The sequence below is a fragment of the Entelurus aequoreus genome, linkage group LG22, assembly GCF_033978785.1.
Source record: "Entelurus aequoreus isolate RoL-2023_Sb linkage group LG22, RoL_Eaeq_v1.1, whole genome shotgun sequence".
Classification (NCBI taxonomy): Eukaryota; Metazoa; Chordata; class Actinopteri; order Syngnathiformes; family Syngnathidae; genus Entelurus; species Entelurus aequoreus.
In genome coordinates, this window is record NC_084752.1 from 36,680,895 (window position 1) to 36,708,128 (window position 27,234).

The window sequence follows — 27,234 nt, forward strand, 5'->3', positions numbered from 1 at the left end:
GTTGATCTTCTGTCTATCCTTCCAGTCAGGTTTTTTTAAAATTTTGTTTCTATCTGCATTTCAGCCTGATGCTATCACGTTAGCTACGTAGCTAAGTTAGTTAGCTTCAATTGTTAAGCTTCGCCAAGCTGGAAATTATTAACCGTGTATTTACATGTTCATAGTTTAATAGTATTGTTGATCTTCTGTCTATCCTTCCAGTCAGGTTTTTTTAAAATTTTGTTTCTATCTGCATTTCAGCCTGATGCTATCACGTTAGCTACGTAGCTAAGTTAGTTAGCTTCAATTGTTAAGCTTCGCCAAGCTGGAAATTATTAACCGTGTATTTACATGTTCATGGTTTAATAGTATTGTTGATCTTCTGTCTATCCTTCCAGTCAGGTTTTTTTTAAATTTTGTTTCTATCTGCATTTGAGCCCGATGCTATCAGGTTAGCTCCGTAGCTAAAGTGCGTCAACGATGTATTGTCGTGGAGATAAAAGTCACTATGAATGTCCATTTCTCGTTCTCGACTCTCATTTTCAAGAGGATATAGTATCCGAGTGTCATGTCTGTGTTCATGTTTTTGTTTTGCTTGGTTTTTGGACACTTTTTAGTTCTTGTCTTCACTCCCTTGCTTTGTCACCATAGTAACCATTAGTTTCACCTGGTTCACATCCTCATGTCACGCACCTGTCTCACGTTTTCACTAATCATGTCACTAGTATTTAAGGCCATTGTTGCCCGGCAGTCGGCCTGGCGACATCACTCTTGACACACTATCTGCACACCATTACGATCCATGCCCTTTTCTTGTCAAAGTAAGTTGTTTGTTTATTAATGACACAGTTAGTGTTTTTGTTTCATTGATCATAGTTTCTGCCATTGTGCAAGTTTTGTGTTTATAGCCAAGTTTGTTACCTCCGCTGTGAGCGCCTTTTGTTTGTACTTTTTTTGAGTTAGAATTAAAAATGTATTCACCTTCACGCGATGTCTGGTCCAAATCGTTTGCACCACGGGAGAACAAACCACGCCACAGTCCAAGTCGTGACACCGAGGTGGTTTAAAATACAAATCCGTGATCCACAATAGAAAAAGGAGAGAGTGTGGAATCCAATGAGACCTTGTACCTAAGTTACGGTCAGAGCGAAAAAAGATACACCCTGCACTGCCTCTCTAGTCCTTCACTCTAACGTTCCTCATCCACAAATCTTTCATCCTCGCTCAAATTAATGGGGTAATCGTCGCTTTCTCGGTCCGAAACGGGGAATTGTGAGGAATCCTTCCTCCTGTGACGTCACGCTACTTCCGGTATAGGCAAGGCTTTTTTTTATCAGCGACCAAAATTCGCGAACTTTATCGTCGTTGTTCTCTACTAAATCCTTTCAGCAAAAATATGGCAATATCGCGAAATGATCAAGTATGACACATAGAATGGATCTGCTATCCCCGTTTAAATTATGTAAAGATTAGTTTTTATTATATAAAGATGAGTTTATCCATCCATCCATTTTCTACCGCTTATTCCCTTCGGAGTCGCGGGGGGCGCTGGAGCCTATCTCAGCTACAATCGGGCGGAAGGTGGGGTACACCCTGGACAAGTCGCCACCTCATCGCAGGGATAAAGATGAGTTTATGGTTGTATATAAAGTGTAGTTTTTATTATGTCAAGTTTAGTTTATATTATATAAAGATGAGTTTATGGTTGTATATAAAGTGTAGTTTTTATTATGTCAAGTTTAGTTTATATTTTATAAAGATGAGTTTATGGTTGTATTTAAAGTGTAGTTTTTATTTTGTAAAGTTTAGTTTTTATTATGTAAAGTTTAGTTTATATTATATAAAGATTAGTTTATGGTCGTATATAAAGTGTATTTTTTATTATGTAAAGTTCAGTTTAGATTTATGTGTAAAGTTTAGTTAATATTATGTTAAGTTTTGTTTATATTAAAAATTTAGTTTATGGTTATATGTATATAAATACACATTCATGTATATATACATATATGTATATATACACACAAATGTATATAAATACACATTCATGTATATATGTACATATATACATTATATATACATACATTGACATATACACTACACATATACATACATATCTACATTATATATATATATATATATATATATATATATATATATATATATATATATATATATATATATATGAGGTCAGGAAAAATACAGATGCTATATTATCCCTACAAGCCTGTTTTGCAGGTTTCCCTGCTTTTAGGTGATGAGCAGGGAAACTGGCTTGTAGGGATGATATAGCATCTGTATTTTTCCTGACCTCATATATATATATATATATATATATATATATATATATATATATATATATATATATATATATATATATATATATATATATATGAGCTGAGGCAAATGTTGAGTGAGTCAACACACACACACGTACAAGCACAAACAGAGTGGAGAGGAAGAATGGCAAAAAGAGGCAATATGGAGGTATTTGGGCTTCAAAACGAGGCTTTAAAGACAGAAGCGCCACGCTGCAAGTGTTAAAAAAATGCCCCGCCAAAGGTGACATACAGTATTAGCATCGTTGCTTCAAAGTCAAATATAAAAATAAAGATTGAGGTGTAGTTAAGTCGCTGTGCACAGTATGAGTCCGCCCACGTAGCGTCAACTAATGCAAGTCAAATGACTGAATTTGCTTACAAATTCCTACAATTTGTCTTTTATCGTTAAGGATGTGATATTTACATTTACTTTTAGCCATATCAGTATTTCATCACCATTGTATAATAATCATGAAGTATTTCATAGAATGTCAATAAACTAGATTACAGTGCAATAAAAAACATTAGTTTATGTATCAGAAGATTTTCCTTGAAAGTGAAGCCAATCATGACTTTTTTGTGGTACCCTTTATTTGGAAAAGGATGGAAGGTGGGTTATCCTTTAGAGTAGTCAGGGTGCAGCAAGTGTTACTTCCTGTTCGTATGAGGTGGAAAGCAGGATTTGAGAAAGAAGGGAAATGGTTTCCATTCCCATGTATTTGTGTGTGGGATTATTTCACTCTTTCAGACGTAAATCCTTGGCGTGCACGCTAACAACGCGTCTCCAATAGCGACAAGCCTCGTCATTCTTTGGTGGCTAAAAAAAATCATGAGCAGAAAACGTTTTAGAAGTCAAATCCCGACTTTGGTTGTTCGCCCCAAACACCAAATGATTCATTTAGGAAAAATGCTCCAAAATACCTGAAATTGACACAACTGTGCCAGGACTGAAACGGAGGAGAACAGACTAGTGGAACAATCGATCAGCGATAGCGCGACCGAGCGACTAATCGATCGCAGGATCGGTAGCAGGAATGACGGAATGATCGATCATACGGTCCATAGCTCGATTGACAGAACGATAGATTGCACGGAGGAGAACAGACCAATGGAACGATCGATCAGCGATAGCGCGACCGAGCGACTAATCGATCGCAGGATTGGTAGCAGGAATGACGGAATGATCGATCATACAGTCCATAGCTCGATTGACAGAACGATAGATCGCACGGAGGAGAACAGACTAATGGAACAATCGATCAGCGATAGCGCGACCGAGCGACTAATCGATCGCAGGATCGGTAGCAGGAATGACGGAAAGATCGATCATACGGTCCATAGCTCGATTGACAAAACGATAGATCGCACGGAGGAGAACAGACCAATGGAACAATCGATCAGCGATAGCGCGACCGAGCGACTAATCGATCGCAGGATCGGTAGCAGGAATGACGGAATGATCGATCATACGGTCCATAGCTCGATTGACAGAACGATAGATCGCACGGAGGAGAACAGACCAATGGAACAATCGATCAGCGATAGTGCGACCGAGCGACTAATCGATCGCAGGATCGGTAGCAGGAATGACGGAATGATCGATCATACGGTCCATAGCTCGATTGACAGAACGATAGATGGCACAGAGGAGAACAGACCAATGGAACGATCGATCAGGGATAGCGTGACCGAGCGACTAATCGATCGCAGGATCGGTAGCAGGAATGACGGAATGATCGATCATACGGTCCATAGCTCGATTGACAGACCGATTGATAGCACGATCGACATAAAAGCTGATAGAACCGATTGATAAAACAATTGACAGAAAGATTGATAGCATGATCAACAAAGCGATTGATCATACGATTGACAGAACAATCGACCGCACGATCAATAGCTCGATCGATAGCTCGATCGATAGCACGAGCGACATAAAGGCTGATAGAACCGTTGGCACACCGATCGATCGACAGAAAGATCGATGAAATTGATAGCCTGATGCTTATTTAAACAACAGCCACTAAGCTCCGCCTCCACTAACAGGTCACGTGACGACGATGAAAGCAAGAAAGACAGGAGGCGAGGTCACATGACCGAGACTTTACTGATGCAGCCGACCCTGTTTGTGTCATGCGTAAGAAAAGACGCGGATGATTGAAGCATGCTCAGTAAGAACACGGTCTATCTTCTTGATGGAGGTCCATGCAGCGTGATCCAAGCAGGGGTCAGACCTCCACACTCCGGGGTCAGACCCCCACACTCCGGGGTCAGACCCCCACACTGGAAAAAGGTTCAGGAAGTGGTAAATAACTGAAGTAGAGCTTGCGACGGAGTGTCTTTGTATTATCTAGCAGGCGCCACCTTCTCCCTGCTGATTGGCTTTCCTTTGGCCGCACCGGCTGCCTTGGACCGAGACCTGGCGGTGGAGGCAGGACCTAATGGCGACTGTGCAGCCGCTTCCTGTGAGGCACTGCGCCGCATAGCCGTGGTGTTCCTAGGCGGCAGCAAGGGGGCTGTTGGGGCACGGACAGAGAGCAACGGTCTGGACGGACCTGCCCTCTGGGGAGATGGACTGTCCGTCCTGCAGTGGGTGGAGCTAAGGCTGCGACGGGTTCCAAACAAGACACGGAGGGGCATCCGAGGGCTGCCGGACTGGACAGGGACACCGGCCGGACGGGGACATGAGGATGAGGATCTGGATGCAACAGGTGGGGACTTGCGTTGCGCGCTGAGAGAGCTGGGTCTTGTCTTGTGGTTCCTAAGGACAGAAGAGGGCAATGAGGCCATGTTTGGTCGTTAAAAAGAAAAGAATGATAGAAAAAGAACAAACCTGCAACTTGAGGACACTGACGGTGCTCCCTTTGTTTCAGATGTCTCTGACGAGGCAAGCGGAGAGGGAACTGTGACAAGCTTCCCTGGAGGTCTTTTGACAGGCGTAACGGGCCTTGGGATCCGGCTTTTGGACCCAGCAAAGTCCTGTTCCTCTGCTTGTTTGAGACTTGAGCTCCTCCTGAACTCGTCTGAAGTGTGCGTGTCCTCCTCTGAGCCGGCAGTGGACAGAGTTTCTGAGGCCCTGCGACGCTCGTCATCTCCAGAGGACAATGAAGATGAGGTCCCGGATAAGATTCCCCTCCTTATCCAGCGACCCTGCTGCCTCTGAACTAAGACGCGGGCCAAATCCAGCTGTCTGGTTTGTCGCTGAAGGCGAACCCGAGCAGGGACGGCAGACGAATGCTCCAAGTCTTCTTCTGAGATGAGCACAGGAATTCTGCTCTTCAATCTTGACTTGATTGTTGCTGAAGGTTCAGAGTCAGTCTGGTGAACCTTGGAGGACTCCTCGTTGGACCATGCTGGTTTCTGTTCTGGAGGCTCTGGTGAAATGGCTTCTGGGACTGGCTCCAAAGACGGAGAAAGGACAGCAGGACTGGTGTCAGTTTGGAGGGGAGGCTGGTGTGTATCTGGCACCCATCCTGGTCCTTGGGTGTCTCCCTCCGGGACATCTCGCTCAGTCTCACGATTAGCATGACCGTTGGAAGACATGACGTTCAGGTGGGACGTCTCTGCGATGTGGACAAATGTGCGCTCGACTTTGGTGAACGGGGGTGAAGCGGGCGCAATGGGGGGAGAGGACCTCATCTCCGCTCTGAGAGCCGGAGACAGCCGGCCTGTCTCTGAGGTTTCCACGTGGACGTTGTCTCCAAAAAGAAGGCGGGAGGTTGGGCCACAGGGCGTTGCCAAGTCACCCTGTTCTCCACCAGAGGGGGATTTTCGAGTGTCTCCAGGCGAGAAGAGGACCAGGGTCTTGGACGCGTCCTCCAGGTCTGGGTCGGCATCTGCGGCCGAGGCGTGTCCCCTGGACCCCCTCTGGTCCTCAGCCATGAGAGTGGAGGGAGCAGCGTCCTGGCTCCGTTCGGAACTCTTGGGACTAGCCTCTGACTCACTTTTGGTCACGTCGTCGTCTTTGGGTCCGGGGGTTTCTAGGACGTCATCCTCGTCCTCGCGGGCGGCGAAACTGCGCCGTTGAGGCAAAGTCCCCGTCAGCATTACGGTCAAGAAGTCGGCCCGCTTGGCATGCAGCTTGGGCAGGATGTGGACGTGCTCCCGCTCGTCACTCTGGGCTTTGGTGCGGTAGTCTGGCGAGGGCGGCCTCAGTTCGGAGGGCGACGTCACCTGCAAGGCCACAAAAGAAGCAGAGAGTTGGACACGCGGAACACGTCAACAGCTGCTTTACTGAGGCTTGGTCAAAGAAAAAACACGCACACGCTTGCCCCCAAAATCCTTTTAATGTGGTTTTGGTTTCACACAAGATTGTCCAGATTACACACAGGAATAGAAAAGGCACAAAAATGCTTTGCAGTCCGTTTTCAAGTGTTGTAACACACGTCTGGTGTCCACACGTGTAGCGCTTAGCATGCTAACTAGTTCTACCAGAGTATGTACACGTATCAAAACCTTCATGCTGGGCCCCGGGAAACGTCCACACCAACTTTTATTGCAAAAGAACATTCCGCTACGTTAGCCTAGCGTAGCTTCGACAAGCTAATGCTGCCAAGTAGAACGTAAGATGTGAAAGATGCTAATAGACCTTCAAAAGTTTCCATTAGCGACAAAGAAAAGGAGTAAAAAGAAGAGGAAGAGAAGGAGTAGGAAGAAGAGAAGAAGTAAGAAGAAGAGATGGAGTAAGAATTGGATGAAGACAAGGAGAAGGACGAAGAGAAGGAGTAAGAAGAAGAAGAGAAGGAGAAGAAAGAGAAGGAGAAAGACGAAGAGAAGGTAGAAGAAGAGAAAGAGGAGGAAGAAGAAGAGAAGAAGGAAGAATAAGAGAAGGAGAAGGAAGAAGACAATGAGAAGGAAGAGAAGAAAGAAGAAGAAGAGAAGGAGTAAGAAGAAGAGAAGGAAAAACAAAAGGAGTAAGAAGAAAAAGAAGAGAAGGAATAGTAAGAGAAGGAGTAAGAACAGAAGGAAGAAGAAGAGAAGGAAGAAGACGAAGAAGAAGAGAAGGAGTAAGAAGAAGAGAAGGAAGAAGAAGAGAAGGAGGAAGAAGAAGAAGAAAAGAAGGAGTAAAAAGAAGAAAAGGAGGAAGAAGAAGAGAAGGAGTAAGAAGAAGAAGAAGAAGAAGAAAAAAAGGAGTAAGAAGAAGAAGAAGAAGAAGAGAAGGAGTAAGACGAAAAAGAAGAGAAGGAGGAAGAAGAAGAGAAGGAGGAAGAATAAGAATAAGAAGAGAAGGAGGAATAAGAAGAGAAGGAGGAAGAAGAAGAAGAAGTGAAGGAGTAAGAAGAAGAAGAAGAGAAGGAGTAGGAAGAAGAAGAAGAAAAGGAGTAAGAAGAAGAGAAGGAAGAAGAACAGAAGGAGGAAGAAGAAGAAAAGAAGCAGTAAGAAAAAGAAGGAGAAAAGGAGTGAGAAGAAGAGAAGGAAGAAAAAGAGAAGAAGGAAGAAGAAGAACAGAAGGAGGGAGAAGAAGAAGAAAAGGAGGAGTAAGAAAAAGAAGAGAAGGAAGAAGAAGAGAAGGATCAGATGCGTCTAAGATAAAAAATGCACCACTGGTGACGTAGCGTGACGTTAGCAAGATGTTAGCGTGACGTTAGCAAGATGTTAGCGTGACGTTAGCAAGAGCGCTACCTGCGTTGTCACCCTGTTACCAAAACTCCGCCTCCTGACGCCTGATATGCTTTACAAAAACTAGCAGCGTCACGTTCCTCATGCTAACAGTCAAAGGCTAACTCTGCTAACACCAGATCACATGTTCCCGGTCTCGTGGAAGCTCCTTGGAAGACCACAACACAAATAGCAGCCAAGCTAGCGACGGTGCCCGCTAAAGCTACACGCCAAATGAAGTTAAGCTAGCTTTCCTTTCTCGCTGTGGAGTGTTAGCGTGTGCAGGGTAAAGTTAGCAGCTAGCCTAGCGTATACATTCTACAATAAAAAAGTGCAGCATGAATGCAAACAGGAAGTGGTGCATATTCTGCACATTTAGCCCTTGAACACGGTGAAATCCACTCTTCCTAAGCTCCTCCCACTTCTCAGCAACCAATCACCAAGCATGTGGTATGCTAGGCTAAGCTACTAGCATAGCATTATTGCGTCCATGTCAATGAGACTGATAAAGTGCCAGAGTGATGAGAGCGAGGAACACAAACAGCGTGTGGGCGGGGCCAAGGGTCAGAGGTCAACGCCCACACTTGACGGAGGTCCGCATTAGCAACCAGGGACGCTAACATCACTTCCTGTCCGACCTCTGACCTTGTGCAACATGCTCGCTTTTAGACTTTATTGCGTCGTCAGCACCGTGGTGTGTGTGTGTGTGTGTGTGTGTGTGTGTGTGTGTGTGTGTGTGTGTGTGTGTGTGTGTGTGTGTGTGTGTGTGACGTGGTCGGCGTGTGCTATTTACAGTGACGGGGGCGGGCGGCGCTCTCAGCTGTTCTTGTTCATGAGTTTAGCTAGCATGTGCTGCAGTTGCGTCCGTGACACGTTGAGAACGGAGTGGCGGCTGCGAGCGGGCAGCGTGCCGGCGTGACGGCGCCGGACGGAGGCGGCGGCCACGTGGGCGGGGCTGCTCTCGGCCGAGCGGCTCCTGTGGATGAAAGTCCCGCCCCCGTGGGGGTACTGCTCCGTCTCCAGGGTGGAGGAGGAGAAGACGTAGGAGGCCAGCCTCCTCAGCTGATTGGGCCGCGGCTGGGGGCGGTCCTCGTCCAGCTGCAAACACACCAATCACAGAGAGGGGGAGGGGCGGTTAGCCACAGGAAGCCCACTTTTCTTTTGTAATATCTGAAGGTTTTAAACACGCCGTGACGTGGCTTCCTGTCCTCCCCCTCCCCCGCCCGGGCCACGCTAACGAGGGGGAGGAGCCTGGGGAGTGCGAGAGAGGGAGCGTCTACCGTTAGCTTGACCATTAGCCACCTCTGGTGCAGGTGCAAGAGAGAGGGAGAGAGAGAGAGGGAAAGAGAGAGAGACAGAGAGAGAGAGGGAGAAAGAGAGAGGGAGAGAGAGAGGGAGAGAGACCGAGAAAGAGAGAGGGAGAGGGAGAGAGAGACAGAGAGAGAGAGAGAGAGAGAGAGAGGGAGAGAGACAGAGAGAGAGAGGGAGAAAGAGAGAGGGAGAGAGACCGAGAAAGAGAGAGGGAGAGGGAGAGACAGAGAGAGAGGGAGAGAGACAGAGAGAGAGGGAGGGAGGGGGGGACAGAGAGGGAGAGAGAAAGGGAGAGAGAGAGAGAGAAAGGGACAGAGTGAGAGAGAGAGAAAGGGACAGAGCAAGAGAGAGAGAGGGAAAGAGAGAGAGAGCGAGAGGGGAGAGAGAGGGGTGCGGGGGAGAGAGTGCAAGAGAAGGAGAAAAAAGAAGAAGGAGAAAGAAGAGTAGTAAAAAGAAGAAGATGAAGAAGAAGAAGAAGAAGAATAGAAGGAGGAGGAAGAAGAGAAGGAGTAAGGAGAAAAAGAAGAATAAAATGAGAAAGAAGAGAAGGAGTAAGAAGAAGAAGAAAAAGAGAAGGAGAAAGAAAAGAAGGAGTAAGAAGAAGAAGAAGAAGAGAAGGAAAATAAGTGAAGGCGAAAGACGAAGAGAACAAGCAGAGAAGGAGGAGGAGGAAGAAGAAGGGGAGCAGGAAGAAGAGAAGGAAGAAAGAAGAAGGAGAAAGAAGAGAAGAAGAAAGAAGAAGAGAAGGATGAGGAAGAGGAAGAAGAGGAGAAGAAGGGAAGGAGAAAGAAGGGAAGGAGAAAGATGAAGAGAAGGAAGAAGAAGAGAAGGAGGAGGACAAGTAAAAAGGAGGAGGAGAGGAAGGAGGAGGACAAGTAAAGACGGAGGAGAAGGAGAAGGAGGATGAGAAGGAGAATGAGAAGGACAAGTAAAGAAGGAGAAGGAGGAGGGCAAGTAAAGAAGGAGGAGGGGAAGAAGGAGAATGAGGAGAAAAAGTAAAGAAGGAGAAGGAGGAGGAAATGCAGGAGGGGGAGGAGGACAAGTAAAAAGGAGGAGGAGGAGAAGAAGGAGAAAGAGGAGGACAAGTAAAGAAGAAGGAGGAGGAGGAGGAGGAGAAGAAAGAGGAAGACAAGTAAAAAATGAGGAGGAGGAGGAGGAGGAGGAGAAGGACAAGTAAAGAAGAAAGAGGAGGAGGAGAAGGAGGAGGACAAGTAAAGAAGGAGGAGGAAGAGAAGAAGGAGAAGGAGGAGGACAAGTAAAGAAGGAGGAGGAGGAGAAGAAGGAGGAGGGCAAGTAAAGAAGGAGGAGGAAGAGAAGAAGGAGAAGGAGGAGGACAAGTAAAGAAGGAGGAGGAGAAGAAGGAGAAGGAGGAGGACAAGTAAAGAAGGAGGAGGAGGAGGACAAGTAAAGAAGGAGGAGGAGGAGAAAAAGGAGAAGGAGGAGGACAAGTAAAGGAAGAGGAGGAGAAGGAGGACAAGTAAAGAAGGAGGAGGAGGACAAGGAGAAAGAGGAGGATGAGTAAAGAAGGAGGAGGAGAAGAAGGAGAAGGAGGAGGACAAGTAAAGGAGGAGGAGGAGAAGGAGAAGGAGGACGACAAGTTAAGAAGGAGGGGGAGGAGGAGGAGAAGAAGGAGGAGGACAAGTATAGAAGGAGGAGAAGGAGGAGGAGGAGAAAAAGGAGAAGGAGGAGGACAAGTAAAGAAGGAGGAGGAGGAGAAGGAGGACGACAAGTAAAGAAGGAGAAGGAGGAGAATAAGGAAAATGAGGAGGAAAAGTAAAGAAGGAGAAGGAGGAGGAGGAAGACAAGTAAAGAAGGAGGAGGAAGAGAAGAAGGAGAAGGACAAGTAAAGAAGGAGGAGGAAGAGAAGAAGGAGGAGGACAAGTAAAGAAGGTGGAGGAAGAGAAGAAGGAGAAGGAGGAGGACAAGTAAAGAAGGAGGAGGAGAAGAAGGAGAAGGAGGAGGACAAGTAAAGAAGGAGGAGAATATGGAGAAGGAGGAGGACAAGTAAAGGAGGAGGAGGACAAGTAAAGAAGGAGGAGGAGGAGAAGGAGAAGGAGGAGGACAAGTAAAGAAGGAGGAGGAAGAGGACAAGTAAAGAAGGAGGAAGAGGAGAAGGAGGAGGACAAGTAAAGAAGGAGGAGGAGAAGAAGGAGAAGGAGGAGGACAAGTAAAGAAGGAGGAGGAGGAGAAGGAGAAGGAGGACGACAAGTTAAGAAGGAGGAGGAGGAGGAGAAGAAGGAGGAGGACAAGTATAGAAGGAGGAGGAGGAGGAGGAGGAGGAGGAGGAGAAAAAGGAGAAGGAGGACAAGTAAAGAAGGAGGACGAGGAGAAGGAGGACGACAAGTAAAGAAGGAGAAGGAGGAGAATAAGGAGAATGAGGAGGAAAAGTAAAGAAGGAGAAGGAGGAGGAGGAAGACAAGTAAAGAAGGAGGAGGAAGAGAAGAAAGAGAAGGACAAGTAAAGAAGGAGGAGGAAGAGAAGAAGGAGGAGGACAAGTAAAGAAGGTGGAGGAAGAGAAGAATGAGAAGGAGGAGGACAAGTAAAGAAGGAGGAGGAGAAGAAGGAGAAGGAGGAGGAGGAGAAGAAGGAGAAGGAGGAGGACAAGTAAAGGAGGAGGAGGACAAGTAAAGAAGGAGGAGGAGGAGAAGGAGAAGGAGGAGGACAAGTAAAGAAGGAGGAGGAAGAGGACAAGTAAAGAAGGAGGAAGAGGAGAAGGAGGAGGACAAGTAAAGAAGGAGGAGGAGGAGAAGAACGAGAAGGAGGAGGACAAGTAAAGACGGAGGAGGAGGAGAAGGAGAAGGAGGACGACAAGTAAAGAAGGAGGAGGAGGAGGAGAAGGAGAAGGAGGACAAGTACAGAAGGAGGAGGAGGAGAAGACGCAGAAGGAGGAGGACAAGTAAAGAAGGAGGAGGAGGAGAAGGAGGAGGACAAGTAAAGAAGGAGGAGGAGGAGAAGAAGGAGAAGGAGGAGGACAAGTAAAGAAGGAGGAGGAGGAGAAGGAGAAGGAGGACGACAAGTAAAGGAGGAGGAGAAGAAGGAGAAGGAGGACAAGTACAGAAGGAGGAGGAGGAGAAGACGCAGAGGGAGGAGGACAAGTAAAGAAGGAGGAGGAGGAGAAGGAGGACGACAAGTAAAGGAGGAGGAGAAGGAGGAGGACAATTAAAGAAGGAGAAGGAGAAGGAGGAGGAGGACAAGTAAAGAAGGAGGAGGACGAGGAGGAAGACAAGTAAAGAAAGAGGAGGAGGAGAAGAAGGAGAAGGAGGGGGACAAGTAAAGAAGGAAAAGGAGGAGGAGGAGGACAAGTAAAGGAGTAGGAGGAGGAGAAGAAGGAGAAGGAGGAGGACAAGTAAAGAAAGAGGAGGAGGAGAAGAAGGAAAAGGAGGAGGACAAGTAAAGAAGGAGGAGGAGGAGGACAAGTAAAGGAGGAGGAGGAGGAGAAGAAGGAGGACAAGTAAAGAAGGAGGAGGAGGAGAAGAAGGAGAAGGAGGAGGAAAAGTAAAGAAAGAGAAGGAGGAGGAGGAGGACAAGTAAAGGAGGAGGAGGAGAAGGAGAAGGAGGACAAGTAAAGGAGGAGGAGGAGAAGAAGGAGAAGGAGGAGGACAAGTAAAGAAAGAGAAGGAGGAGGAGGACAAGTAAAGGAGGAGAAGGAGGAGGAGAGGGAGAAGGAGGAGGACAAGTAAAGAAGGAGAAGGAGGAGGACAAGTAAAGGAGGAGGAGGAGGAGAAGAATGAGAAGGAGGAGGACAAGTAAAGGAGGAGGAGGAGGAGAAAAAGGAGAAGGAGGAGGACAAGTAAAGGAGGAGGAGGAGGAGAAGAAGGAGAAGGAGGAGGACAAGTAAAGGAGGAGGAGGAGGAGAAAAAGGAGAAGGAGGAGGACAAGTAAAGGAGGAGGAGGAGGAGAAGAAGGAGAAGGAGGAGGACAAGTAAAGGAGGAGGAGGAGGAGAAAAAGGAGAAGGAGGAGGACAAGTAAAGGAGGAGGAGAAGAAGGAGAAGGAGGAGGACAAGTAAAGGACTAGTTCCTAAACTGTGCTTACCCTCAAACATCACTTTTTTTCTTCTCGTCTCGTCCCTCTGGCTCCCTCCTCTTTTCTCCTCAGGCTCCTCCCACTCTCTTACACACACACACACTGCTGCTCCTCAGGCTCCTCCCACACTCTTACACACACACACACACACACACACACACTGCTGCTCCTCAGGTCTCGTCCTGGCTCCGCCCACGTCACTGCCGCCGCCCGCCTCCAGCCAAACAAGTAGGCACTCAAACAGCTCGTGTGTGCGCGCGCCGGTGTGTACACGTGTGTGTGTGCGTGTGTGTGTGTGTGCGTGTGTGTGTGTGTGCGCGCGCCGGTGTGTACATGTGTGTGTGTGCGTGTACGTGTGTGTATGTGTGTGTACGCGCGCCGGTGTGTACGTGTGGGTGTGTGTGTGTGTGTGTGTGTGTAAGAGTGTGTTACTTGTGAGCCATCAGGTTTAAATGATCAACGCAAAGGAAGAAAAGTCACACAACACAAAAATGACAAGTAGCAAACTTCTGGCAGCTTCTTAGCTGAATGCTAACAATGCTAACAACAACATGCTACTAACATTTCAATCATGCGTACCAATTCCCGCTACCTGGGAGACAAACGCGGGACTCAACGCTACCAATGTTCTTTTTTCTGAGAGTTCATGTGTTCATCAATTTTCTTTACTGAATGGTATTTTAGTGACAGTAATCTGACATGAATATTTGTACTGTCATGTGTTCATAAATGTTCTTTACTGAATGATATTTTAGTGACAGTAATCTGACATGAATATCTGTACTGTTCATGTGTTCATAAATGTTCTTTACTGAATTATATTTTAGTAACGGTAATCTGACATGAATATTTGTACTGTTCATGTGTTCATAAATGTTCTTTACTGAATGATATTTTAGTGACGGTAATTTGACATGAAGTCCGTACACATCTCCACACAGCTAGTAACTGGCAAATTACTGTAAACATGCTATTGTGGCTAACTGCTATCATAACCATTGTATACTGGAAAATGTGCTAATGTGGCTAGCTGCTGACATGACAACTGGATACAAGTAAACGTGATAATGTGTTAAACTGCTAACACAAGAACTAGATACTAGTAAACATGATAATGTGTCTAACTGCCAACACAACAACTAGATACTAGTAAACATGATAATGTGGCTAACTGCTAACACAACAACTGGATACTAGTAAACATGATCATTTCTTAAACTGCTATTACAACAACTAGATACTAGTAAACATGATAATGTGTCTAACTGCTAACACAACAACTGGATACTAGTAAACATGATAATGTGTCTAACTGCTAACACAAGAACTAGATACTAGTAAACATGATAATGTGTCTAACTGCTAACACAACAACTAGATACTAATAAACATGATAATGTGGCTAACTGCTAACACAACAACTGTATCTAGTAAACATGATAATTTGTTAAACTGCTATTACAACAACTGGATACTAGTAAACATGATAATGTGGCTAACTGCTAACACAAGAACTAGATACTAGTAAACATGATAATGTGTCTAACTGCTAACACAACAACTGGATACTAGTAAACATGATAATGTGTCTAACTGCTAACACAACAACTGGATACTAGTAAACATGATAATGTGTCTAACTGCTAACACAACAACTGGATACTAGTAAACATGATAATGTGTCTAACTGCTAACACAACAACTGGATACTAGTAAACATGATAACGTGTCAAACTGCTAACACAAAAACTAGATACTAGTAAACATGATGATGTGGCTAACTGCTAACACAAGAACTAGATACTAGTAAACATGATAATGTGTCTAACTGCTAACACAACAACTGGATACTAGTAAACATGATAATGTGTCTAACTGCTAACACAACAACTGGATACTAGTAAACATGATAATGTGTCTAACTGCTAACACAACAACTGGATACTAGTAAACATGATAATGTGTCTAACTGCTAACACAACAACTGGATACTAGTAAACATGATAATGTGTCTAACTGCTAACACAACAACTGGATACTAGTAAACATGATAATGTGTCTAACTGCTAACACAACAACTGGATACTAGTAAACATGATAACGTGTCAAACTGCTAACACAAAAACTAGATACTAGTAAACATGATGATGTGGCTAACTGCTAACACAAGAACTAGATACTAGTAAACATGATAATGTGTCTAACTGCTAACACAACAACTGGATACTAGTAAACATGATAATGTGTCTAACTGCTAACACAACAACTGGATACTAGTAAACATGATAATGTGTCTAACTGCTAACACAACAACTGGATACTAGTAAACATGATAATGTGTCTAACTGCTAACACAAGAACTAGATACTAGTAAACATGATAATGTGGCTAACTGCTAACACAAGAACTAGATACTAGTAAACATGATAATGTGTCTAACTGCTAACACAAGAACTAGATACTAGTAAACATGATAATGTGTCTAACTGCTAACACAAGAACTAGATCCTAGTAAACATGATAATGTGTCTAACTGCTAACACAACAACTGGATACCAGTAAACATGATAATGTGTTTAACTGCTAACACAACAACTGGATACTAGTAAACATGATAATGTGTCTAACTGCTAACACAAGAACTAGATACTAGTAAACATGATAATGTGTCTAACTGCTAACACAAGAACTAGATCCTAGTAAACATGATAATGTGTCTAACTGCTAACACAACAACTGGATACTAGTAAACATGATAATGTGTCTAACTGCTAACACAACAACTGGATACTAGTAAACATGATAATGTGTCTAACTGCTAACACAACAACTGGATACTAGTAAACATGATAATGTGTCTAACTGCTAACACAACAACTGGATACTAGTAAACATGATAATGTGTCTAACTGCTAACACAACAACTGGATACTAGTAAACATGATAACGTGTCTAACTGCTAACACAAAAACTAGATACTAGTAAACATGATAATGTGGCTAACTGCTAACACAACAACTGGATACTAGTAAACATTATAATGTGGCTAACTGCTAACACAACAACTTGATACTAGTAAACATGATAATGTGTCTAACTGCTAACACAACAACCGGATACTAGTGAACATGATAATGTGTCTAACTGCTAACACAACAACTGGATGCTAGTAAACATGATAATGTGTCTAACTGCTAACACAACAACCGGATACTAGTGAACATGATAATGTGTCTAACTGCTAACACAACAACTAGATACTAGTAAACATGATAATGTGTCTAACTGCTAACACAACAACTAGATACTAGTAAACATGATAATGTGTCTAACTGCTGACAAAACAACTAGATACTAGTAAACATGATAATGTGTCTAACTGCTAACACAACAACTGGATACTAGTGAACATGATAATGTGGCTAACTGCTAACACAACAACTGGATACTAGTAAACATGATAATGTGGCTAACTGCTAACACAACAACTGGATACTAGTAAACATGATAATGTGGCTAACTGCTAACACAACAACTGGATAGTAGTGAACATGATAATGTGGCTAACTGCTAACACAACAACTGGATACTAGTAATCATGATAATGTGGCTAACTGCTAACACAACAACTGGATACTAGTAAACATGATAATGTGACTAACTGCTAAACACTTAAAGGCCTACTGAAAGCCACTACTACCGACCACGCAGTCTGATAGTTTATATATTAATGATGAAATCTTAACATTGCAACACATGCCAATACGGCCGGGTTAACTTATAAAGTGCAATTTTAAACTTCCCAGGAAACTTCCGCTTGAAAACGTCGCGGTATGATGACGTATGCGCGTGACGTCACGAGGTCAAGGGAAGTGTTTGGACCCAATTCAAATACCTCTGTTTTCTTCGACAAAATTCCACAGTATTCTGGACATCTGTTTTGGTGAATCTTTTGCAATTTGTTTAATGGACAATGGAGACTGCAAATAAGAAAGTTGTAGGTGCGATCGGTGGAGCGGCGGACTACAGCAACACCAACACCAGGAGGTTGTGTTGTGTTTTGAGCAGGATAACAGACGCACTACAGTGAGTAAGCCCGCCGCCGCATCTAAGTTAGCTTCTGTTTTTTTAGCTTCGCCAAGCTGAATATTATTAATCGTGTATTTACATGTTCATGGTTTAATAGTATTTTTGATCTTCTGTCTATCCATCCAGTCAGGTTTTTTTTAAATTTAGTTTCTATCTGCATTTGAGACTGCTATGCTATCACGTTGGCTACGTTGCTAGGTTAGCTTCTATTTTTTTAGCTTCGAAAAGCTGAATATTATTAATCGTGTATTTACATGTTCATGGTTTAATAGTATTTTTGATCTTCTGTCTATCCATCCAGTCAGGGTTTTTTTTAATTTAGTTTCTATCTGCATTTGAGACTGATGCTATCACGTTGGCTACGTTGCTAGGTTAGCTTCTATTTTTTTAGCTTCGAAAAGCTGAATATTATTAATCGTGTATTTACATGTTCATGGTTTAATAGTATTTTTGATCTTCTGTCTATCCATCCAGTCAGGTTTTTTTTAAATTTAGTTTCTATCTGCATTTGAGACTGCTATGCTATCACGTTGGCTACGTAGCTAGGTTAGCTTCTATTTTTTTAGCTTCGCCAAGCTGAATATTATTAATCGTGTATTTACATGTTCATGGTTTAATAGTATTTTTGATCTTCTGTCTATCCATCCAGTCAGGTTTTTTTTAAATTTAGTTTCTATCTGCATTTGAGACTGCTATGCTATCACGTTGGCTACGTTGCTAGGTTAGCTTCTATTTTTTTAGCTTCGAAAAGCTGAATATTATTAATCGTGTATTTACATGTTCATGGTTTAATAGTATTTTTGATCTTCTGTCTATCCATCCAGTCAGGGTTTTTTTTTATTTAGTTTCTATCTGCATTTGAGACTGATGCTATCACGTTGGCTACGTTGCTAGGTTAGCTTCTATTTTTTTAGCTTCGAAAAGCTGAATATTATTAATCGTGTATTTACATGTTCATGGTTTAATAGTATTTTTGATCTTCTGTCTATCCATCCAGTCAGGTTTTTTTTAAATTTAGTTTCTATCTGCATTTGAGACTGCTATGTTATCACGTTGGCAACGTTGCTAGGTTAGCTTCTATTTTTTTAGCTTCGCAAAGCTGAATATTATTAATCGTGTATTTACATGTTCATGGTTTAATAGTATTTTTGATCATCTGTCTATCCATCCAGTCAGGTTTTTTTTAAATTTAGTTTCTATCTGCATTTGAGACTGCTATGCTATCACGTTGGCTACGTTGCTAGGTTAGCTTCTATTTTTTTAGCTTCGCAAAGCTGAATATTATTAATCGTGTATTTACATGTTCATGGTTTAATAGTATTTTTGATCTTCTGTCTATCCATCCAGTCAGGGTTTTTTTTAATTTAGTTTCTATCTGCATTTGAGACTGCTATGCTATCACGTTGGCTACGTTGCTAGGTTAGCTTCTATTTTTTTAGCTTCGAAAAGCTGAATATTATTAATCGTGTATTTACATGTTCATGGTTTAATAGTATTTTTGATCTTCTGTCTATCCATCCAGTCAGGTTTTTTTTTAATTTAGTTTCTATCTGCATTTGAGACTGCTATGCTATCACGTTGGCTACGTAGCTAGGTTAGCTTCTATTTTTTTTAGCTTCGAAAAGCTGAATATTATTAATCGTGTATTTACATGTTCATGGTTTAATAGTATTTTTGATCTTCTGTCTATCCATCCAGTCAGGGTTTTTTTTTATTTAGTTTCTATCTGCATTTGAGACTGATGCTATCACGTTGGCTACGTTGCTAGGTTAGCTTCTATTTATTTAGCTTCGCAAAGCTGAATATTATTAATCGTGTATTTACATGTTCAGTCACTGTGAATGTCCATTTCGCGTTCTCGACTCTCATTTTCAAGAGGATATAGTATCTGAGGTGGTTTAAAATACAAATCTGTGATCCACAATAGAAAAAGGAGAGTGTGGAATCCAATGAGCCAGCTTGTACCTAAGTTACGGTCAGAGCGAAAAAAGATACGTCCATCACTGCTTCTCAAGTCCTTCACTGTAACGTTCCTCATCTACGAATCTTTCATCCTCGCTCAAATTAATGGGGTAATCGTCACTTTCTCGCTCCGAATCTCTCTCGCTCCATTGTAAACAACGGGGAATTGTGAGGAATACTAGCTCCTGTGATGTCACGCTACTTCCGGTACAGGCAAGGCTTTTTTTTATCAGCGAGCAAAAGTTGCGAACTTTGTCGTCGATTTTCTCTACTAAATCCTTTCAGCAAAAATATGGCAATATCGCGAAATGATCAAGTATGACACATAGAATGGATCTGCTATTCCCGTTTAAATAAAAAAAATTCATTTCAGTAGGCCTTTAAACAACATACAAGCAATAAGGTGTGTGTGTGTGGGTGCGTGCGTGTGTGTGTGTGTGTGTGTGTGTGTGTGTGTGTGGTGCTGAGTGAAAAGACGGCCCATACAAACAAAGATGGCAGAACAGTGTGGGGCATCGCGCTGGAAGGAGATCTTTGATGACGGCAAGTAGGTGCACGCCATGAAAGCTCGGGTGTTGTTGGCTGGCGGGGTCTCTTACCACTCTCTGAGGTCCAAGAGGCTCAGACTCTCTGCGGCGGGGGCGTCCTGAGGGCAAAGAGTGACACGGAGAGTGGGCGGGGCTTCCTCCGCTGCGCCTTGACGCCTCCTCCTCCCTGAGGTGCACCTTGGGGCGGACCACCAACTCGCCGCCTGTAGGGGGGGGGAACACCGCACTTTTAGATGAGGTCACATGACGCTGTCCGTCGCCATCAAGACCATCAGCCCCTCCTACCTGCGGCTCGGAGCTTCCTGCGCTCCTCTTGCTCCTCCAGGGGGCGGAGCTCCTCGGGCTCCTCGTCGGTGGTTCCCGAGGTGGTTGGTTGGAAGTCTCGTAGCTCCGCCTCCTTGTCGATGATCACCCACTCTTTGCTGTCGAAGTCCTCCTCCTCGGCCAGCGGCACGGAGCGGATGAAAGCATTGCTGTGCGCCTCCTGGTCCGCCGATGCCGCCGACATTTCCTGCCTGCCGCTCGCCTGCCGGTCGCCACGGCAACCGGGGTCCACCGACAGCATCTGCGCCGGCTGAGAGGAGTACACGTGACGAGACGGCGAACCCAGCATGTCCATCCTGGACCTGGAAGACACGCCAACGTCAGCAGCTGGCAGCCAAGGACGCCAATGGCGGTTAAGGGCCACCTCTGTCCGTAGGCGTCGCCGCGGCCTTCGGCAGCTGACAGGCGGTCAGACTCTGGACTGTTGATTCGCCGGTACCGCAAGGACCGCACCTGACCTGTGGGCGAGTCAGGTGCCCCGCTACGAAGTGGCGACACGGGACAGGCGATGCGGCCTGCCTCTTCCTCCTGAGCACCCGAGGGATAAGCCGCTAGTTAGTCTTAGCATGCCTGAACCCTGATCTCTGATTGGTCCAACCTTGTTCAGGCTGATCCGGAGTCTGTTGCGGTTGAAGTCGGTGTCCTCCCAGGCCTCGCCGGGTTCACCGCCATGTTGGACGCCTGACTCCGCGGGAGTGCGGCCGGTTGGCACCGGCGGGGCATTCTCCTGGTCGCTGAGGTGCTCGTCCTGTAGGACGTCGTCCGTGTTCTCCCGCTGGGGGTCTCCAGGGACCGGCGTCACGATGGCGCTACACAGGCGGCACATGGTTGAAGACAGCCATGTTGAGCGTCCACCGACAGGCAAAGAGGCTTCTTACCCGATCATGGCGGCAGTGGGCCGTGTGTTGTGCTGCGGTTGAGTCGAGGCGCTGGTGGACACGGTGACGTCACTTCCTGCCTTCTCCCAGTCGAAAGGCTCGTTCTCCGTGATGATTCGCTCCTTCATGCTGGTCTCGAACACCGACATCAGCAACTGCGCAACATAACGCACTCGTCAGAGCACACAGCCGCCACCTGTCACACACCGCCGCCTACCTGGTAGTCCGGTTTGGTGTAGTAGTCCAGCGCCAGGACGTGGTCCAGGAACACGTTGAACTCAGACGGCATGTGTTTGAGCAACATGCGATGGTCGTAACGCTCTTTGATCTGACCCACTTGTTCCTGGAAACATCATCAAGGAGACTTGGACTAAAAGTGGACTACATGGGGACAACATGGGTACTACATGAGGACAACATGGGGACTACAAGTGGATAACATGGGGACAACATAGGGATTACAAGTGGACAACATAGGGACTACATGAAGACAACATAGGGACTACAAGTGGACTACATGGGGACAACATAGTGACTATATGAGGACAACATAGTGACTATATGAGGACAACATAGGGACTACAAGTGGACTACATGGGGACAACATAGTGACTATATGAGGACCACATAGGGACTACAAGTGGACTACATGGGGACAACATGGGACTACAAGTTGATTACATGGGGACAACATAGGAAGTACAAGTAGACTACAAGGGGACTACAAGTGGACAACATGGGGACAAAATGGGAACTACAAGTGGACAACATGGGGACTACAAATGGACTACATGGGGAAAACATGGGGACTGCAAGTCGACTAAATGGGGAAAACATAGGGACTACAAGTGGACTACATGAGGACAATGTAGGGACTACATAAGGACAACATAGGGACTACATCGGCACAACATGGGGACTACAAGTAGACTACATGGGGACACACTGGGGACTACAAGTAGACTACATGGGGACACCATGGAGAATACAAGTAGACTAAATGGGAACCACATAAGAACAACAAGTAGACTACATGGGGACCACATAGGAACTACACGTGGACTACATGGGGACCACTTAGACGCTACAAGTAGACTACATGGGGGCCACATAGGAACTACACGTGGACTATATGGGGACAAGATGGGAACTACAAGTGGACTACATGGGAACAACATAGAAACTATAAGTAGACTATGTGGGGACCTCATAGGAACTATAAGTAGACTACATTGGGACCACATAGGAACTTCAAGTAGACTACATGGGGATAACATGGGGACCACATAGGAACTACAAGTAGACTACATGGGGACCACATATGAGCTACAAGTGGACTACATGGGGACCACATAGGAACTACAAGTGGACTACATAGGGACAACATGGGGACTACAAGTGGACTACATGGGGACAACATAGTGACTATATGAGGACAACATAGGGACTACAAGTGGACTACATGGGGACAACATAGTGACTATATGAGGACAACATAGGGACTACAAGTGGACTACATGGGGACAACATTGGGACTACAAGTTGATTACATGGGGACAACATAGGAAGTACAAGTAGACTACATGGGGACCACATATGAACTACAAGTAGGCTACATGGGGACAAAATGGGGACTACAAGTGGACTACATGGGGACAACATGGGGACTACAAATGAACTACATGGGGAAAACATGGGGACTGCAAGTTGACTAAATGGGGAAAACATAGGGACTACATGGGCACAACATGGGGACTACAAGTAGACTACATGGGGACACAATGGGGACTACAAGTAGACTACATGGGGACAACATGGAGAATACAAGTAGACTAAATGGGAACCACATAAGAACAACAAGTAGACTACATGGGGACCACATAGGAACTACAAGTGGACTACATGGGGACCACTTAGACGCTACAAGTAGACTACATGGGGGCTACATAGGAACTACACGTGGACTACATGGGGACAAGATGGGAACTACAAGTGGACTACATGGGAACAACATAGAAACTACAAGTAGACTATGTGGGGACCTCATAGGAACTACAAGTAGACTACATTGGGACCACATAGGAACTTCAAGTAGACTACATGGGGATAACATGGGGACCACATAGGAACTACAAGTAGACTACATGGGGACCACATAGGAGCTACAAGTGGACTACATGGGGACCACATAGGAACTACAAGTGGACTACATAGGGACAACATGGGGACTACAAGTGGACTACATTGGGACCACATAGGAACTTCAAGTAGACTACATGGGGACAACATGGGGACCACATAGGAACTACAAGTACACTACATGGGGACCACATAGGAGCTACAAGTGGACTACATGGGGACCACATAGGAACTACAAGTGGACTACATAGGGACAACATGGGGACTACAAGTGGACTACATTGGGACCACATAGGAACTTCAAGTAGACTACATGGGGACCACATAGGAACTACAAGTACACTACATGGGGACCACATAGGAGCTACAAGTGGACTACATGGGGACAACTTAGGGACTACATGAGGACAACATAGGGACTACAAGTGGACTACATGGGGACTACAAGTGGATTACATGTGGACAAAAAGTAGACTACATGGGGACAACATAGGGACTACATGAGGACAACATAGAAACTACAAGTGGATTACATGTGGACAAAAAGTAGACTACATGGGGACCACATAGGAACTACAAGTGGACTACATGGGGACAACATGGGGACTACAAAAGGACTAGAAGGGGACTACAAGGCAATTTAATTGGCACTACAAGTAGACTACATGGGGGCCAGAAGGGCACTACAAACAATTACATTGGTACTACAAGTAGACTAAAAGGGGACTGGAAGGGAACTACAAGGCGATTACATGGGGACTACAAGTAGACTACAGGGGGACCACAAGGACTCTACAAGGTGATCGACCACATAGGAACTACAAGTGGACTACATGGGGACTACAAAAGGACTAAAAGGGGACTACAAGGCAATTTAATGGGGACTACAGGTAGACTACAGGGGGACCACAAGGGAACTACAAGGTGATTACATGGGGACTACAAGGGAACTACAAGGTGATTACGTGGGTACTACAAGTAGACTACAGGGGGACTCCAAGGGATCTACAAGGTGATTACATGGGTACTACAAGTAGACTACAGGGGGACCACAAGGGAACTACAAGGCGATTACATGGGTACTACAAGTAGACTACAGGGTGACTACAAAAGAACTACAAGTGGGCTATATGGGGAATATGTGATGATTACATGGGGACTAACCGTGTATTGTAAGGGGACTACATAGGGACTAAAAATAGATTACAAGGGGACTAATAGGGACTACAAAGCGATTACATGGAGACGACAAAACAACTTCAAGGGGACTACATCGGGAAGTTGACTACAAGTGGATTAATAGACTACAAGTGAACCAGTAGTGGACTACAAGTGGACCAAAAGGGATTACAAGTAATGCAGAAGTGGACTACAAGTGGATCAATAGACTACAAGTGAAACAGGAGTGGACTACAAGTGGACCAGTAGGGGGAATACAAGTGAAGCAGAAGTGGACTACTAGTGGAAGAAACGGGGACAACAAGTGGACCAAACTGGGACTACATGTGGACCAGTAGTGGACAACAAGTGGATCAAAAGGGGACAACAAGTGGACCAGTAGTGGACAACAAGTGGACCAAACGGGTAAAACAAATGGACCAGTATGGGACTACTAGTGAAGCATAAGTGGACTACACGTGGATCAGAAGGAGACTACAAGTGGACCAGAAGGAGACTACAAGTGGACCAGTAGGAGACTACAAGTGGACCAGTAGGGTACTACAAGTGGACCAGTAGGGTACTACAAGTGGACCAGTAGGAGACTACAAGTGAACCAGTAGGGGACTACAAGTGGACCAGTAGGAGACTACAAGTGAACCAGTAGGGGACTACAAGTGGACCAGTAGGGGACTACAAGTGGACCAGTAGGAGACTACAAGTGGACCAGTGAAGACTACAAGTGGACCTGTAGGAGACTACAAGTGGACCAGTAGGGGACTACAAGTGGACCAGTAGGAGACTACAAGTGGACCAGTAGGGGACTACAAGTGGACCAGTAGGGTACTACAAGTGGACCAGTAGGGTACTACAAGTGGACCAGTTTGGAGAGTTTTGGACCTTGTCTTTGATCTTTCGCCATGGCAACTGTCCAACAGCAAACTCCACCAGCATGTAGAAGAGTGACCACAGGTCGTCATGGCGACCCATCTCCTGCAGGGACAGCAGAATGAAGACAAGCATGATGTGATAGGACAGCACATAGTCATAGACAGTTATATAGGACAGCACATAGTCATAGACAGTTGTATAGGACAGCACATAGTCATAGACAGTTGTATAGGACAGCACATAGTCATAGACAGTTGTATAGGACAGCACATAGTCATAGACAGTTGTATAGGACAGCACATAGTCATAGACAGTTGTATAGGACAGCACATAGTCATAGACAGTTATATAGGACAGCACATAGCCTTAGATTGGTCACATCTAGTCTTAGACTTAATTGTAATTGTTATATATTCTATATATTATATAAAAATATAATATAACTAGGGATGTCCGATACGATAATATCGGGCTGCCGATATTATCTGCCGCTAAATGCTTTAAAATGTAATATCGGAAATTATCAGTATCGGTTTCATAATTATCGGTATCGGTTTCTAAAAGTAAAATGTATGACTATTTAAAAGGCTGCTGTGTACACGAACGTAGGGAGAAGTACAGAGCGCCAATAAACCTTAAAGGCATTTCCTTTGCGTGCCGGCCCAGTCACATAATATCTACGGCTTTTCACACACACAAGTGAATGCGATCCATACTTGGTCAACAGCCATACAGGTCACACTGAGGGTGGCCGTATAAACAAGTTTAACACTGTTTCAAATATGCGCCACACTGTGAACCCACACCAAACAAGAATGACAAACACATTTCGGGAGAACATCCGCACCGTAACACACCATAAACACAACAGAACAAATACCCAGAACCCCTTGCAGTACTAACTCTTCCGGGACGCTACAATATACACCCCCCCGCCATCCCCTACCCCCACCCACCCCAACCCCGCCCACCTCAACCTCCTCATAGTCTCTCTCAGGGAGAGCATGTCCCAAATTCCAAGCTGCTGTTTGGATAGATAGATAGATAGATAGATAGCTAGATAGATAGATAGATAGATAGTACTTTATTGAATACTTTAGCAGAGTTCCCTCAGGAAAATTTAAATTCCAGCAGCAGTGTACAGAATTGAGATCGAATTTAAAAAGTAAAAAGTAAATAATGGGGGTATAAATGGAAACAGAATAGAAAAATATTACAATTACAATAAAAATAAAAAGCAACAATGACAATAAAAATATAACAGTAAAATAAGAATATAACAAGAGAAACTAGGCAGTAGTGACCATGTTATGAAAAAGTATTGCACTGTTATTGTTTTGAGGCATGTTAAAAAAAATAATGCACTTTGTGACTTCAACAATAAATATGGCAGTGCCATGTTGGCATTTTTTTCCATAGCTTGAGTTGATTTATTTTGGAAAACCTTGTTACATTGTTTCATGCATCCAGCGGGGCATCACAACAAAATTAGGCATAATAATGTGTTAATTTCACGACTGTATATATATATCTGTATCGGTAATTAAGAGTTGGACAATATCGGAATATCGGATATCGGTAAAAAAGCCATTATCGGACAACTCTAAATATAACATAATATATCAGTACAGTCGCGATCAAAAGTGTACGTACACTTGTAAAGAACATCATGTCATGGCTGTCTTGAGTTTCCAATCATTTCTACAACTCTTATTTTTGTGGATGGCTACCAAAAGCGCCTTATTGCAGGTAAACTTGCCAAGGGACATGTAAGCAAATATTAACATTGCTGTATGTATACTTTTGAGCCAGCACATTTGCTCACATTTTCAGTAGAGCCATAATAAATTCATAAGCAAACTTCATGAATGTTTTTTGTGAGCAACAAGTATGTGCTCCAATCACTCTATCACAAAAAAATAAGAGTTGTAGAAATGATTGGAAACTCAAGACAGCCATGACATTATGTTCTTTACAAGTGTATGTACACTACATGTGTTACACACATATACTA

General features: G+C 44.5%; 1 protein-coding gene across 2 annotated transcripts in view; it reads right to left on the reverse strand.

Annotated features, from left to right (window-relative positions):
* Positions 1–2,812: 2,812 nt before the first annotated feature.
* ttbk1a (tau tubulin kinase 1a) overlaps positions 2,813–27,234 on the reverse strand; it is a 59,545-nt gene continuing 35,123 nt past the window's right edge. For both annotated transcript variants that reach the window (XM_062033087.1, XM_062033088.1), the window contains exons 8-16: positions 25,230–25,322; positions 21,250–21,375; positions 21,033–21,187; positions 20,753–20,963; positions 20,519–20,682; positions 20,116–20,456; positions 19,882–20,033; positions 5,131–6,470; positions 2,813–5,058 (exon numbers count right to left, since the gene is read on the reverse strand). In XM_062033087.1, the coding sequence (XP_061889071.1) occupies positions 4,644–5,058; positions 5,131–6,470; positions 19,882–20,033; positions 20,116–20,456; positions 20,519–20,682; positions 20,753–20,963; positions 21,033–21,187; positions 21,250–21,375; positions 25,230–25,322 (2,997 nt within the window). In that variant the 3' untranslated portion in view covers positions 2,813–4,643. The remainder of the gene's footprint in view (positions 5,059–5,130; positions 6,471–19,881; positions 20,034–20,115; positions 20,457–20,518; positions 20,683–20,752; positions 20,964–21,032; positions 21,188–21,249; positions 21,376–25,229; positions 25,323–27,234) is intronic.